General features: G+C 37.7%; 1 protein-coding gene across 1 annotated transcript in view; it reads right to left on the bottom strand.

Annotated features, from left to right (window-relative positions):
• Positions 1–17,497, bottom strand: part of CFTR (CF transmembrane conductance regulator) — an 87,585-nt gene that overhangs the window by 25,119 nt on the left and 44,969 nt on the right. Inside the window, exons 13-21 of the mRNA XM_051623145.1 lie at positions 15,997–16,083; positions 14,540–15,272; positions 13,754–13,882; positions 11,885–11,922; positions 10,416–10,669; positions 9,281–9,360; positions 3,816–3,966; positions 2,491–2,718; positions 247–347 (exon numbers count right to left, since the gene is read on the bottom strand). Coding sequence (XP_051479105.1) covers positions 247–347; positions 2,491–2,718; positions 3,816–3,966; positions 9,281–9,360; positions 10,416–10,669; positions 11,885–11,922; positions 13,754–13,882; positions 14,540–15,272; positions 15,997–16,083 — 1,801 coding nt within the window. The remainder of the gene's footprint in view (positions 1–246; positions 348–2,490; positions 2,719–3,815; positions 3,967–9,280; positions 9,361–10,415; positions 10,670–11,884; positions 11,923–13,753; positions 13,883–14,539; positions 15,273–15,996; positions 16,084–17,497) is intronic.

The raw sequence follows: 17,497 nt of genomic DNA, 5'->3' as shown, positions 1-17,497 counted from the left end.
GCATTCTGAATCCTCAAATGCAATTATTTGCTGTTGCCTGTTCTAGTCCAGAAAAATGTTTTATCATAGTAAAACTCAAGTTTGTGCAGAGTCAAAGCCAGTAGCTTGCTATAAAATCTCTGAAGGGAACTTTTCTGACACATCTGCCTGATACACAACTCTGGAAACAAGTCACTGAACCCCCATAATCAGCAAAACAAGGCAATTCCTCAAAAGAAAGCACAGCACAGGGCATTTTATGCTTACCAAACTATCCACATCTATGCTTGAGTTTACTGCCCACTGCAAGGTTCCCATGATGTTCATAGCTAACGTAAGAATAATGCCAACTCTACCTGGTCCATCACCTGCAGAGAGAAAAACACATTACAGAATAGTCATGGTTGGAAATGACCTCTGAGATCACCAAGTCCAACAAAAATTCAATTTATATGCAAATAAAAAGCCAGTAGAAATCAGAAAACTAGCATGTGTATCCTAAAATACATATTCACATTCTCATCTCTTTTATTTCATGGAGAAAATGCAGATATTTTAATTACACAAACAACTAAGAGCATAATCATCTGTTAAACACCTGGCTTTGGCACTGATTTCACTGAAAACCCAGATCTCTCTTTGGCAGAATAAAAAAAGTAAATCTTGGTACTTAAGCTGTGAACAGAATGAGGCCTCTGCAATCTTTATTTCAGTTTCCTTTTTTCAACACATATGAATCTGTGAAATAAGTCTTAGTCAGATAATGATCAAAACACCACAGGTAGCAACTGTAAAATTTAAAATAGTTGCACCAGTTTAAATTTTCATTTCTTGGACAAATAGAGGACATGTTCTTCTTACTGTTCCACAAAGATGCAAATATAATTTCTTCTGCTTTAATTCTCTGTTGTGACAAGCATGAGATTTTCCAGGGATTTTCCTTTACTATTTCATACCACACTATATAGGCATTTGAACTACCCCTCTGTTGATTTTTAATCTCACTGTGTTAAATGGAATTGAGAGTTTAAGCTAACTGCCTTTCTATAATTTCATCATTTCTTCTATGGCTTTCTTCAACAAATGTCCTCCTGTTTTGCTTATAGACATCTCATTATCAGAGTAGTTACAAAGCTGACCAATTAAGAAAACCAATTTAGTGGTGCTCCAAGGACCTATTACCTGTAACAGTGAAGTTTACAGGTGGCAAGATGACAAATTTTCACATTTTTTAAAAGGACTTCTAACCCCTTTTCTCAAATAAATAATTGAGAAAAGCATTAACACAAGAAACAGTTTTCCTGAAAAAGCCCAAAATACTAAGCACACAAAGTAAAAACTGAGAATGGCAGCAGGAGATACTGTTTCCCTATGGATTTTAGGGGAGTAAGGTCTCCTTTGTAACATAAGTACTGTAGGTGCATACTTTCATACAGAAGTATTTAGGAAGTTGGATTTTTTTTTCTAAGAATCAGGGGAACTCCTCATAGAAAAAATAGAGGCTAGCATTCTGTACACAATACAATATTTGATAAAATGTACACTTTTATGTAACTCTTTTTCAATACTGAAGTATGATCAAATTTCTGATATTGCTAGAACTAAAAACCTCCTCCAGAAAATCAGCATATTCTTGTTTATCAGCAACCATAGTACTGAAACTGCATCCAGATCCTACACATAAAGTTGAGTGTAAAACTTGGGAGAGGGAGAATAACGCCCAAGAATCAAAATAAAAAAATATACGTAACAAAAGTACAGTAAGCTAAAAACTGCATTCTAAGTAATCTGTAGCTATACCTAATTAGCTTTTCCACAGAACAGAACTATTCCAACATTTTGGGGATGTTCACCTCCTATTCTCTGCTTGTTGGAAACTGCCTATGACTGGCCAGCTACGGGCAGCATTCCAAATAGAAGATAGTAATGCATAGAGCTATTTTCATTCTTGTACTGCATTTACTAGGAGTGCTGAGACATTTTTAAGGGGATTTTGAATGAAAATTCCAAAACTTCACTTTGGAAAATACGTCAGTGGGTTGAGAATTAGAGGACTGGATGACTATTTCGGCTATTGATGTAGTTTTAAAAGATCATTAAAACTTTGCACATCTTAGCCATTTGCAAATAAGAGGAACATTAACCTCTATTTGAGCTACACAAGTGATAATCAACATCCACAATTTTCAGTACACTAACGTGATTACATGAATGTGATTTAAAACGCATCTTAATTTTAGAGCAATTACAGTCAAAAAAAGCAAAGTTCTGTCCCTTCAGATGGTATTTTCAGATTAATCCCTATAATGAGTTCTCTACAACATCAGTTTGCAGATAATAATTGTTTAATTCCTATTTTAATTAAATTGTGTTTACTATTATGACATACTTAAATCAGTGACTCGAATGCTATATTTTGCAATGGTTTATTTCCCTCAGAAGTTTCTAAAGCTGAGCTGGTAAACAGAAGCAGAAGTATTTCATTTCAGTACTCCAGTAAAGTTACTGTACCTGTAGTTATGATAGAGATGAATGCCACAGCAACAAAAAAGACAACAAAAATCATTTCTATCCTCATCTGGAACCAGCGCAGTGTTGACAGGTAGAGGAACCAGTTTGCTGTGTGTAGGTTCAGAGCTTTGTGAAATAAGGTCTCAAAATACGGCTGCCGCCCAAAAGCTCTCAGTGTCCAGAGCCCCTTTAAGCTTGTAACAAGATGGGTGAATATTGGGCTCCGAGCTGTAAAGTGTTTAAATTAGAAACATCATAAACACTCATAAGCAAATATGTGATATAATGCAAATATACAGCTTATGCTCTAAGTCACAGCAGTGTAACTATTGTCAGTGTTTAATTTGCATATGTTATTGGAGTACATGACTGAAGTAATCCTAGCACAGGATATACAACAACAGTCTTTCCATGAATAGGTTGAAATTCCATGCAGTTTATTGCCAGAAAGGGATCACATTAATTCTTCACAGTTAGCATACTATTTGGGGATTCTCCTGGTCTGCTGTAAGATAACCACAATAGAAAGGCAGCTCCTCCCCAGCCAAAATTAATTCCTGCAATTATGATAACTTCATCAAGTGAAATTCTTTTTAGCACAGAGTACTTTAATGCTGTGGATTCTACTATACTGACATGGCAATTCTAAGCAGATCTAGTATTACATAAAAAGTGGTGAGCCAATGCTGGATCCCTGTGAACATCAAAGAAATTCAGATTTACATCTGAGGAGCTGCAGAATTACATGTAAGTAACAGGGAAATCGATCATCACTGTTTAAGATTCAGGACTGATTTGCTGAGGATCTGCCGGTTTGTTGTAAAGACAGGCCACAGGGCCTGATCTGCAAACCCACATTTCAGAATAAGGGTTTCCACTTTATTGGGAATGTATTAGTCTTTTAATTGGGGAGAGAAAGGATGTTTAGTCAAATAACTTATTCAGAAAAAGAATATCAAAAGCAATCAAGATATATCCATTCTATTTTTTTTTACCAAGAAACAAACTTAAAGGGCACATGCCAAGTCTGACCACAATTTTTCAAGTTATGTTTACTCTCAATAAAACTGTATGTCAGGACTTTATTTGTTTTCAGCTGCAGTGGTGATAAAGCCCAGCTTTAAAAAGATCTCCATTGCTCTTTGTCAACAGAGCACTCAGTAATGGCTGGATCAGTAACAGCACTGGCTTTAAGGAGGTATGTGTTCCACTCCTGGAGACAATGCTATCTTGCAAGAGAAAAGGCAAAGAAGAGGTGAAAGGGTGAATCACTTCTCAATCGATTTGTTGTGGATTTAGAAGTCTACCAATTTTGCTGCTCCTACCTTCAGACTCCAGTTGTTTCAGCTGCTGAGAAGTGTGGAGGAAGTATGCCCTTAACACAATAAAGGCTGCTATCACAGGCACTGATGCCAGGAAGATGTAGGGTTGTAATATTGAGACTACTGTTATAGCGCCAATCACAATCAGTATTAACTGTAGAATGAAAGAAAAATACTATTGATATAGTAAACTTGTCATTTTATAGACTAGAGATTGGTGAGGAATCTCCTTCCCATGGCAACTACGTATTGTTTTAACAAACATAAAGTGCTAAACTATGTAGGATTTGCAGCTGAGAACAAACATTCATAAAAAGATCATGAATATCTGAGACCAGATCCATAACCAGTTGGAATAAGCTGCCATCTTTTCTAATGGATGGAAGATGTGTTTTCTGTAGTGTAACAAGTATTGCAGGTGTCTAAATTATGAAGCCACACAAAAACAACGTCAGCTAGGCCCTCACTTTCCAGTGAAAATTGTACGGACATTTGTAATGTCTGCAGCCACCTCCCAAACGTACCAGTGCTGTCCCTGTCTTGTCTGGACTAGGTGTGACAGACTGAGTGCCAGTCTTCTGCAGGTTCTAGGCCAAGCAGTTTTTCTGAGGGTCAGAAAAAGTGGGAAGTTGCACATCATCACTTGCTCAAGGGACTGTAACCTACATATGAAGCTAGCACTCCTACCTGTCCTGATCAGAAGACAGGAAATAAGTTGTAGCAGGGCTTGGGGTAGGAAAAATTAGTGGTTTCAGAAGAAAAAGAAATGTTTTAAGGTGACAGATTACTCAAAAGAGGAAAAAAAAAATCAGTCCAGAGTTAATCTATTAAATCCACCAGAGACTACTAACATTCTTATAAGACTTCATCCTCAGTAGCTCCAGACAGATTCAGCTAAATCAGGCCTTGGTCTTTACTGTAGAAGCACCTTTAAGCACTTAGCCTGCTTTTGTCTCATACCTAGTCTAATGAAAAACAAATACATCTGTGTACATGGAATAACAAAGCTCTGCTTTGTATCAGGATGTTATCTTTCACACCAAACAACTACTTCGAACTGCAAACTTTTGAGCCTAAAGCAATTACAAATGGACAATTTGAACAAAATTATGAATATTACATTAAAACATCACTACAAATTACTAGCCAGAAAAGAAACAGAAAACAAAATTAATTTCATATTAGGAAGAAACCTGCAGTTGGTTCTTTTGCTACTACATCCACATAAATTCAAGGAAAGATTTAGATTCCTAATACTCAAACTCAGAGGTGTTTCACAAACAAGCATGTTCCAGGTTTCCTACCCTTTTTAATTTTCATCATAAATCTGAGCAATCCAACAGCAGCATCAAAGTTCATGAAAATAAATACTGTAACAGCTCAACTAGTTAAAGTTTTCTGACACTATTTTCCTCATTTCTCTTAAAATAATGGTGACACACATGGATTATGCCTATGCAGGCTGTATAGCACTGGTCTGTAGCAATGCAAGAATGGATCCATGTTTACTCATTTCAAACTGCAGTATTTAGTTCCTCTTATCTCTAATTGTTACCAAGTGAATGAGCTGTTCAACTGATACTGACGCAAGTTATACAGCTCTCACATTCCTTGAGATTACACAGTCACACAGTGACTCTTTTAATTCCTGTTTCCATCATTTGCTCAAATTTTGCAAAGGCCACCATGATGCCATGTTGTTCTCACTGCTGGGCCAAGAGCTATTTCACTAAAATGTTGAATACAAATATTTGTGCTATCTCATAAACTCCAAACACAAAGTAAGTGTAAAGTCAGAATATAGACTGCATAGAAGATGACACCTTCTCAAAATAGGCAGTAATGAAAATCAACACACGAGCCAGCTACATCGGCCTGTGGTTGGGGAGTGGGAGCAGAGGCCTCACGCAGCCAGTGAAGAGCCACAGTGCTGTGCTGCATTGAGTCCAGGTGCTGATCTTTCAGGCCTGGGACAGAAGTTGGACAGGGAGATACATTACAGTGTTTCCTTTGTATCACCAGTTTGGAAAATGCAGCTGGTGACAGAGACAGCAATTCAGCAAGGGTTCAGGCTGGCAATGACTGCAACAGCCAATCTGGTTAATCAATGGGGATTCATCGTTTAGGGAAAACCAGTTATGACCATGGGTATAAATGTCCAGTGAGTTCACTATGAGCTTTTGAGTGTGACTGTATTAAACTCTAGGGCCAAGCAACATGTGCTAACGGCATCTCACATGGAGGATCTCCAAAAATGATGACCCCACTGTAAGCACTGGTAGAACACTGAGATGGATGTTAAAACTAGCGGTAATGCTACTGCAGTCATCAGCTGGCTACAACTCATACCTGAGATGTACAGAAACAGGTCAGATGGCTACCAGAGAAAACTGACATTGATGTAAAGGTTAATACTGTTTTTTTCTGCTATGGGCAACTGGGTATATACCAGTGACTGGAGAGTAACCCTGGTCTCTTTCATCCTGAAGGCTCATTCATCCTGCATGAAAAGCATTGCTCCCTATAAGGGAAGGCCCCCTAATATGTAAAATACCCATAAAAGTCCTAAGAAAAGCTATGTCAAGACATCCAGAACTGCAACAGAGAAGGAGGCAGCGGCCCTAAACAAGAGTTTGCCAGGGTCATCTACCAGCTCATTTTCATAGAAGAGAAAGAACCAGCTCTAAAATTTTGTGTCAAATTATTAGGAAAATCTCAGAAGTCAGAAGGACAAACTTAACAAACATAAACTGAAGACTAGCAGAGACCAAATCTCCATCTCCACCAGACTCAGATTTAGGCATCCTAGGACATTTAGAAGCTAAGCTTTTCTGTAGATCTTTGCACCTGGGAAGGAATAACCATATGTGCCAGCACAGGCTGGAGGCTGACTGACTGTAAAGCACCTTTGCAGAGAAGGCCTTGAGTGGTCCTGGTGGACCATGAGGCAGCAACAACCCCTGTAAAAAGGGAGGCCAACAGCAGCAGAACTGTCAGAAGACCAAGAAAGGTGACTGTATCTGGAAGGGGTACTCCAGTGCATGAGAGATACAGACATACTGGAGCAAGGCCAGGGAAAGGTGCTGGAGCATCTCACATATAAGGACAGGCTGATAGGGCTGAGACTATTTAGCCTTAAGGCTTAGGGGAATCTTATCACTTTGTGTAAGTATCTGGTAGTATTATAGTTCTATAAAGTATACATTTGTGTGCATATGCAAATAATTTTCACAAATAATGTATATACATCATATGGTTTATATATATTTATGTACATATAAAATTATATTCTATTTATATAATACCAATAGGTATTTGTTGTGGAGCAAATAAGCCTGATCCAGATTCTTCTCAGTGGCATGCAGTGGGAAGATAAGAGGCAATGGGAATAAGTCGAAATGCACAACATTCCATTTAAACATAAGAAAAAGCATTTAAATTGTGGGAATGGTCAAACACTGGAACAGGTTGCTGAGAAAAGTTTCCACCCTTGGAGATATCAAAAATCCATTATAGCCTTCAGCAACCTGGTCTAGCTGAACCTGCTCTGAGCAGAGGGTTTGGAGAGGTCCCAGGCCCTTAGTCTCTTCCATATTCTGTGACTGAAACAATCAGCAGAGGAGAAAGTCTTAAGTATAACATCTCTGTATCTTTCAGAGGAATCTGTCTTTGTTCATCAGCAAAGTCCATGGAACTCTGAAGCTGCAAAACAAGTGTGAAACTATGGAAGATCAGAAGCAATTTCTTATGAAGGGATGACTGGTAAAAAGCATTCAAGACAGTGGGCAGGTTCAATGATCTTCTCCAGAAGGACCTGGAAGAACAAGGGCAGCTTATCGTGCATGTCCAGGAGTCTCTGCATTTGAGACTGAAACAAGAGGTGAACCTATGGAACATTAGAGCACAGAGTAGCCTCTGAAAGGCATCAGAACAGAAGAGCCAAATCCTCTTTATCCTTGAAACCATGAAAAAATAGTCAGTTTCTTGTAAAGAGTTTGAAAGGCAGAGACAGACTAACTAAAATAAGATTGAAATAACATGCCCATGGCAGATCCTAAATGTTAGAAACAAAATCACAACACCATAATAGATAGTAGCGAATCCTGATCACACCAAAGATGAAATTAAGGATTCAGAAAAAGTCTCAGTGTCCCTGTTTACTCAATCAGCAAATCTTCAGGTCATCGGCGGAACATGAAGTAAAGCTGTAATGTCCTTGAACATCTTCAGGTGGAACTGCACTGACCTCCCTAAAGTCAGGAGCCGAAGTTATCTGTTACTAAGATACAGGGAAAGTATTCAGTTTTGATAAGACTGTCATGTTGGTAGGGACAGCAGAGCAACTCACAGACAGAAACAGGCAATCTGTGCAGCAGGGCATTTGGGTTGATTAAGTCAGGCCTGAATATCTCCTAAACAAAGGTAGAAAAGAGGAGGGCTGGGGAAGACTTGCTTTCATTTTTCAAATGTTCTGGGAACCAGCTTTATCTGAGGAAACTCTGCAGCAGCTGTGGTGGGACACTAATGAGAGGTGGTGGGCTCCAAATAGAGCTCAGAGTAGGCAAGATGGAGAATAAGCAAAGGCATCCTCCTTGAGAAACACTGGAATTGCCTCTCTTTGTACTTCAATTCCCTCCTCAGTGTGGATGAATTGAAAAGTCATTCAAAACTCAGGATTTTGCAATGCATAGTTTCCCAGGAGGTATGCTGGAAACAACATTTTCCAAAAAACAAAAAGGTTGCAATTCTACAATTCATAGGGATGTAAAATTCTGCCAAGGAGCAATCTAAAGCTCTCCTCTATCACAAAGAGTTATCCAGTGCTTGACAAACTCAGCTAAAACCCAGAGACAGGGAAAGCCACAAAGATGTGAAGGATAAAAGACAAAATTAGGCAGTCAAACTTATGAAGCCTAACTGAGAACTGAAAGCAAATCATCAGGGATTAAACTGCCCAATAAGGCAGGCCTGGAAGTGTTTCTACAGAAGATAAAAGAAGAGGAAAAACTAGAATATAGTCAACAAAATAGAAGTAAATTGAGAGTGATACGAGCAAACTGGGTGAAGAAGAGGCTAAGTAGGTAAAGAAGTTAAGCTCATTGAATGCAACCAAGGATACCTGAAATAAACTAAGGAATGTCCTTTACACCTTTAAAGTTAAATGCAAGCAGCAGCAGGGATACTTGTACTGTAGGGTTTTGCAGAGAAAAAAAATGTTTCTGAGCCTGAGTACTAAAAGTAGTTTGCACAAACAGTGAAAGTACACATATAGGCAAGTACTCAAAAAAAAAGCAGTGAAGTTGGCTTGAAGATAAGCAGCTCTGTAAACAGATATGCAAACTGAAGAAAAGAGGGAGTTAATTCCAGTTGTTACTACTGCTTATTAATAGGATTTCTTTTACATTACGTACAATTTAAACTAAACAGTGCTATAAGACAGCAAAATTTAGACCTTTTACTCTACAAACCTGAATGAAGTCAAATACTGTGAGTGGAAGTAAGTCATCCAGTACTGCTGTGTCTTTTGAGAATCTGTTAAGCATACCACCTATGGATAAAGAAACAAAACACAAAACAAAACAAACAACACCAAACATTTTAACACCCCAAAATCCTACATTTTTTACTTTACAAAAAAAGTAAAACATTTTTGGAATACAAAATATTAAGGATAACTACAAGACTTCTTCAGTACAAGCAATATCATTACAGTTTAATGAAGATAGAGCTCCTTTCCCCATGGAGGAATTTGGCTCTACAAGTTCTGTTTCAGATCTTCGAATCTCAGAAATAAACCGAGGAAAATTTAATAAAAGCAAAGAAACATAATTAAACTGGACAAAAACAGGCACAAAGCATAAGGTCTGTAGCCATTATGCAGCAGGCTCTGCTGATACACATAAGATCTGCACATCAGCATTTGTATGAGTTAGTACACTGGCTTCTTAGCTTCTGAGCAGAACTGCTGTGTAATCACCAGGTAACAAAAGAATTAAGAATCTAATGGGAAAATGAAGGAGAAATCATATGTTGTGTTGTTATTTACCAGTGCTTCTTGTAATCTAATATGCACCAGTAAGAAGGGTATGGAATAGAAATTTAATGTACAGCAGGGGATGGAACTTATTCCACCAGTTATATAATGAACTCTCTATCAACTCCAGAGCTGATTATGAATAAACATAACATTATTCACAGTAACTGACATTTTATGCCATTTTAGGAGAACTGCTCATGAAATAAATCTTCCGCACCTGACTCTTTGTCACTCATCACATAGCTGACAATATATTTTCTATTGCTGTTTTAGACAGTCTATACATTAGAAGTTATTTTAGTTTTATTGTCTCAAACAGTAAACAGTTAACTTTCTCCAACTCACAAGGTGATATTTAAGCATCAGAATTGACAACTGAAATATGTCATACTTAAAGTGCAACCAAAATGCATTAGAAGATTCAAAAAATACTTAATGTGGCAAACTTTTAACATTTAGCTTGACTGAAAATGTAAACGGAAAGCAACGGTATCCTTTCACAGACTGAAAACTGTTTATATGATGTGAAACCCATACATGACTCAATTTGTTCCCATCTCAGTTACCTGCTTTCCAAGAGTTGAATGTTGACATAGGTGCATGTAGGACTGCATGCACCATCTTTTGATGAAGGGTTTTAGACACTGTTATAAGCGTATGCACAAGGGGCAAACCTCTGAAGATTCCCATGGCAAGCAGCGTATCTGCCACTCCCACATAGATATAAACGATGTAGTAGTCACTAGTGTTCGTGACAATCACAGGAGGTTTATCAGAGGTACTGTTTTCTGATTGTGTTGCATTTGCATTCAAAGCTGTCCTGTGTGATGGAAATTAAAAATAAAGGCATTACCAGAAATTGTGGGGGTTTCTCTTTTGTTTCTTTACTAAACAAACAGTACTGCAGTGTTTATTTGTTTTAAAATTGTGTTAATAGTTAGTTATATATACATTTCCAGTCACTTCTAAAAATCTTGTCCTATATAAATGAATTATAAATTATGAACTACCCCATGTTTCACTAAGGCCAAGTTACTCTACATGTGTTCAGGGGTCAAGGCAATGAAAGGCTTATTCATCTCCTCAGATACCTTTGGTGATTCAGACACATATCAGCATTTGCAGTAATATCTGAAATCAGCTGCAATTGTGCAGTGAAGCATTTTTACCAGAATGGAAATTAAGCTGTTAGTATGTAACTATGACCCCTCCAACAGTTTTCCCCAAACTGCTGTAAAAATGTACTGCTTTGGTAGTTTCTTGCAAATCTACTGCCTGTTTAATCACTGACAAAACTAGCCTAATCAGGGAAAACGCATTTACTTCTTTTCACCAGAAAAAAAATTGTTAAAGTGCTGAAAAAAGTAAATTATTATGGAAGTAAAGTGCTTTACCTATACTATAAAAGTCAAAGGTGTTCATGACCTATTTTAAGGAGACATCAACACAAACCTACCTCCTCCAGATCAGACCTAAGTCACCATATGCTTTCTATGCTCAAACATACAGAATTAGCACTGCTGGACTAAAACAAGGATCAAAAGCATGAACCCAGGAAAAGCCATACTGCTGCTCAGTATATTTTAACCTTTATCTACCTGACTCTGAAACTTCTGGGAGTTTTTCATAGGTTAGCAGAGGAAATTGTACAAATGGGGTGTTACAGAAACTGCTGTCTTAAAATGTTCCTAAGCAAATGTCTCACCTGAGGCCTCTGAAAGACAGCAGTGAACAGCAGTGTATTCAGGATAATTAAGTCCATGCCTCTCTAGAGTGAGCTGACCCGGGAAGGTCTTGCATCCATTGCTATGTGCTCAATAACAAGGCACAAACCATTTGACTGCTAGCATGTAGACAAGTACAAGCTTAAGATACCACCTACGTGAGGCATTTGGATCATCCATCTAAGAACCATGTTATTGAATAAAGCTAGTGCCTATCCATATAAACTTCTGACAGAATTTATTCATTATTTCTAGCAAAAATCAATAAAAAGGGGACCATAATCTCTCAATAAATGACCGCCTGTACTTACGTTTTAAGAAACCATAACCCAGCAAGAGAGGCAACTACCTGTGACCAAAGAAAAAAAGGTATTTTGTCGTCTTGTCATAGCATGTACTTTTTCTTACTTAACTACTTTCACTGAATTTCTAATTGTTTGCGGAGAGAGCATTATAAATAGATGGAAGTCAAACTTCCCTGAAACAAAAATCCTGTCATATCTGCTCCTCTTTCCACAGAAACCATTTAGCGCATCCCACCAGGAAAGCTACATTTAGACTTGTATTACAGGAGGCTCTCAAGTGCCAAAATATTCTTTTATTGTTTTCTGCTGTACTATTAACAAAGGCTTGCTAATGCATTCCTAATGACAAGGAACGTTCACTGTGTACTTTAACATATTTTAAGTTTTATAGTTTAGAGTTTCTTGATGGCCCTTAAAGAGTAAGTCTATCAATATTTTTAATGGTAGCTATTCAAATATGGATATCAAACCTTTAATATCGTTTTTTGTTGCATCTTGATGAAGATTGTGTAGTCTGTGCCATGACTGAATATCTACCAGCCCATTAATTTGTCAATAAGTTTTTACTTCAACAACAGTTAGAATGGAAAATTTAACTTAGATGGATATATTCTTTGACATAAGATTTGTTCTTCCATTACAAGGTGAGGTTTTTGAATTATCTAAAAAGGTTTCAGTTAAATAAAAAGAAAAAAAATTGTAATTAATATTAGAAATGCATGCTGAATATATGGGAATAAATCTGATATAACCCAAAGTTAAATTTTCCTTAATTTTCCATGTAACTCACATTCAGCTTTGCTGTTGTATGTTTACACAGCCATTTTCCACTGCCACAAAAATAAAACCTACATAAGAACAGCTACGCATCTAAATATTGTCATGTTTTTGGAAGTGATTTAAAAATTTGTATCTCTAACCAGATCTAAACTCCAGGCTTTGTTCCTGGTCCAAAAGAACTAATTTAAATCACCTGCAACATAACATTATTGTAAACTCAGGATACCATCAATTGTATCCTTCTCCAGGTTTGATGATACTAGAAATTTGAATACCACCACAGTACTGCTAAAAACATTTCACTAACAAAATCAGCCATAATCCAGTCCTATATTCTTAATGGAAGTTCAAGTTGGAAAATGCCAACAGAAATTGGTACCATATTTTATAAGTTGTCATACGAATACAGTCTCATTAATCTCCCAGTCTTCTCTTCAAAATATGGTCCTTCCCTCAGAAAAACATTTGATTTAGGATAGTTATTGTGAAAGAGGACACTATGAAACTCTGAACACCAGGCAGATGTTCCTCAGCACTTTTTCTGACAGCATCTTCCACGTACTGGGAAAAATCTTCTCTGCATGCTGCAGGAACAGCTCATCCATCTTTAAATGCCATCACAGGCATTTGGCCCTCTGCCTTTCTCCTTACTCTTCTTTCACTAGGAGCAGAGCTACGAAGTCATTTTTTAAAGCAGTTCTCTAGAATTTATGTATATGTTCATAAAAAAAAATAAATCTAGTTATTATTGTTATTAATCGCACAAAGGTCTAGAAGGGTACCTCTTAAAAGAAAACTAATCTCTGTGAACAAAAGACCTGACTAGGTCAACAATTATTACTTATTGTTCCAAGCAGCAGAAAATAACTGAGATAACTTGAGAAGGTGGCTCTTTCCCTTATCACTACCTTGGTGAGAAATGCTCATATAAACAGAAGAAAAGTCATTGCAGTATCATTTAACAGGAGCTGCCAATAAGTGATACATACATGAGCTAATGTATGGTGCTTTGTCCATTTATCCTTTTACCAGAAACAATATCGTTTGGATAAACATCATTTGTATTAACATGACATCAAGTGCAGATTTTCTTACCTCAATTAAGAAGACAGTCACGCACAAAATCAGAACAAAAATAAAGTTTTTGTGAATGGTAACATATCTGAAATAGGTATTCCATGTGGTAACTGTATCCATGCTTTCAGCATCGTTAGTAAAGCATTCCTGTCAAAGAATTGGTAGGATCATAGTCAGAAAGATAATAACATCTACATATTATAACTTCTGAAGTATGAATGCTGTAATTCTTTCTGCTAAGTCTTTCCAAGTAATTGAACTGCAGCATTCAAATTTACAATAATTGCTGGAGAGGAAGGTACTGCCTTCACAGTTTAGAGATTATGTGAAATTTTAAGACAACACTGAAAGAAAAAAAACCAACAAGATTTTTCCAGCACTGCTAGAAGCCCAGAAATGGTTAATCAATAGCTATTTGATTTCAATGGATATCATAGAATCATAGAACGGTTTGAGTTGGAAGGGGACCTTAAAGATCATCTAGTTCCAACCTCTATGCTTGGACGAGGACACCTCCCACTAGATCAGGTTGCGCAGGGCCCCATCCAACCTGGCTTTGAACACATCCAGGGATGGGGCTTCCACAGCTTCCCTGGGCAACCTGTTCCAGTGTCTTACTACCCTCACACTAAGGACTTAAGACTATATTTGAGTTTAAAAAGAATCACAGATATTACAATAAGATAATCCACAGACAAATATTGCATTAGGAATTACGTAGTCAGGTAGAAAAACAGATAAGGAGTACATTGCACTGAACTACCACCCTACCAAAAACCAAGATAAATGCAAACCAACACACACCTTCAAATCCTCTTCATTTATTTCATCGGTTATGTCTAAGACACTATCTCGAGACAAGCGCCTGGTGTAGATATCTATCTCAGAAGACAGGTTTGCTTGAGGCACCATAGACATTTTCCGAAATGCTGTACTTCCCTTTTTGGGAAAGTTTGGACCATAGTTCACAGATGTGCCTGTCATGAGGTTTAACACAGATTGCCTCCTCCGACCTTGCAGCATATGTTCAGTGTTCAGCATGTTATTCCGAAGCAGACCTACATCTCCCTGTTCTAAGTCAGGCACCAGCGAGAGCCTCCTTTCTGGCTGGTCATTGTGGCCATCTTCTAACCCATTGACCTGCACTCCATTCCTCTGCACTACTGAGAACTTCCTGCTTGCATTAAGGGGGTTGATAATTATGGAGTTCTTCCTTTTGTCATTAAAATCTGATGTTTGTTTAAAAGATTGTTTCTTTATTTCATTTCGTGATCCTATGCCTTCTCCTTCAAAGGAAAATCGTCGGAGAGTCTCAGTTAGAATTGAATTTCTTCTCTCTGCACTGAACTGATCAAAAGAATCAAATCCCATCAGCTCTGAGCTGAAGTCTGGCCGTTTACCCTGAAGTTCAGAAAATGTTCCATAGAAGTAGCAGCTCCCCTCATGTAAAATTAATATTTTGTCAGCAATCTTTAAATGTTCCAGTTTTGAAGTAACCAAGATCCTAGTTTTATTCGCCATCAACTTGCACACACAACTGTAAAAGATGAAAGTGTTGAAAGTTAATATATATATAAAATATTTTTTTTTTTTTAATGATTAAATGTTGCTTTTATCCCTTTCCATCTATTTGCTTTTACCTGTCCCCCTCCCATCATGAGCAGTCTTGGGTGCTCCCTCAAACTACAAAGGAGGTGGTAAGGCTGAGATGTGTAGAGGGTGAGCACTTTAGCACAGGAACCAAAAAAAAAGACGAAAATGCAATCATTTTTGGGGCAATCCAAAAAGCACAGTTTAACATGAAAAGGAAATGTTCCTTTTCATCTTAGGGTTACTCACATATTTTTCTATCAAACTTTAAAGTATGAGCTCAGTTTCAAAACTTAAAAATTACAGTGACTGAAAAGCTCATGGATGGAAGTGTGTCCTTACTGTTTTGAGCTACCCCACCAGGAAAAGCCAAAAGTCTCTGTCTTAGGCTAACCTGCTGCCAGTCTCTTGGTCAGTGAGCACTCTCAGGCAACCAGTCTTTCAGTGATTAGAAAAACAAGACAAAATATAGCTTTTTGTGTAAATTTATACTTAAAAAGCAGGTAAGTGTTTTAAAATGAAAACCTTTCTGGTACACAGACACACCAGATATAAAGCCATGCACTCTGGGAGTAATAGAGTATAGCAGGCTCAATCCGTTGAGATGGAAGAGGGAGCAGTAATGCAGCTTGGTGGGATTCTTAAAGGCAATATATGAAAATATGTGGTACCTTTCGAATATCTCTTTTTCTGTAAAGATGTCTAAATGTCCAAAAGGAGAATCCAGGAGATACAAATCAGCGTCTTTGTACACTGCTCTGAATAGAGAAAATGGAAATTACATTAACTTTCAGTACTATTATAAACGTACATAAACAAAATTTTAAAACAATGTCTCTACAGTTTTGTCTCAAAGCTTTTGATGGGCTTCTCTACAGCATCAATATGGAACTGAAGTTCAACATTAAATATGTTTGTAAGACAACTTTCAACAAAGCCTTTGCTTGCTGCAGACCACATTACAAACTAACTCAGTTTTCCATTAACTTCTGTGCAATCAAAGGAAGCTATACAGCTGCCTTTTACACAGGTTACTCTAACGATCTGTTTATGGCCTGAATCTGACAGCCCCCATCAGCCTACAACAGACATTTAAATGGGGCTTTAGTAGCTATGGTAACATCTACTGGTGCCTGAGGGAATATTACATATATGTGTGAAAAGACTTAAGTCTCAACACTTAGTTTTAAAAGTACTTCAGAAGAACTGGTGAGCAAAGACAAGTGTATAAGTGAGCCTCAATCTTGCAAACATTCTTTGAAATGGGACTTTACAATATTTTGATTTCAGGTCTTGGAGAACTCTTTGTAGCATTAGGACCTTAGGCTGTATGTGTGTGGACATCGGTCACTGAGACCTAAACCTGCAGTTAAGAGATTTCATTTTTAAAATGAGTTTGAACAGAAGTTCAAAAAGGCCCCTTGCCTTTCTCTGTATGAAAACCACTATGTGATATGAATCAGGGTATAACAGTAAAAAACATATGGACAGCTGCATTTCAGTACTTTTTAAAGTACTCTAAAAGGGAGTTTTACAATCACTATGTTAAACAATGTGAAAATATTTACACGTCAGGATGAAAATCCCTTACTTATAGCATATTATGTTAATAAACCAAGCAACTTTATTGAAAAATCCTCTCTCACAATGGATTTAACTGACCGTACATTATGATGTGGTGGCTGCACAACAACAAAAAGTTCATACTGTTCCTGGCACTTTAATTAGCAAAAAGCTTGCAGGTTTTTTTCCTGGAATAATGGTAGCATTCAAATTATTGCTATAATTTGTATGTTGGGCTTGGTACCTATATATGGCTAGCTTTAGGGTAGCAGGCCAGTGAGCTAGCTCAAACCCAGGGCATGCACTGCTTTTGTCCCCTGGTCCTTTCTTTCCCCCAGTCATAGCTGCAGGCACTGGCAAGTGCTCTGGACTTGGCAGTCTCCATCTGCTTCCCATGATGGCTGGTTGATGGCACTTCCAGCAGGGATTCTCATTTCACTTGACTTTGCACAGACTACACCAGACGTGCGTGCAGCCAGTTCAAGCAAATAACATCAGCTATTTATAGCCAGTTCAGGTAGGTACAATCTGGGGCTATTATCCTAAATTTTCTTCTCTAGTTTTCTCAGAGCTGCATCTGCAACCCACGCCTCAACACTTGCACAACTT

This window comes from Apus apus, chromosome 1, assembly GCF_020740795.1.
Source record: "Apus apus isolate bApuApu2 chromosome 1, bApuApu2.pri.cur, whole genome shotgun sequence".
NCBI classification, from domain to species: Eukaryota; Metazoa; Chordata; class Aves; order Apodiformes; family Apodidae; genus Apus; species Apus apus.
This window is presented reverse-complemented; position numbering and strand designations above follow the sequence as displayed.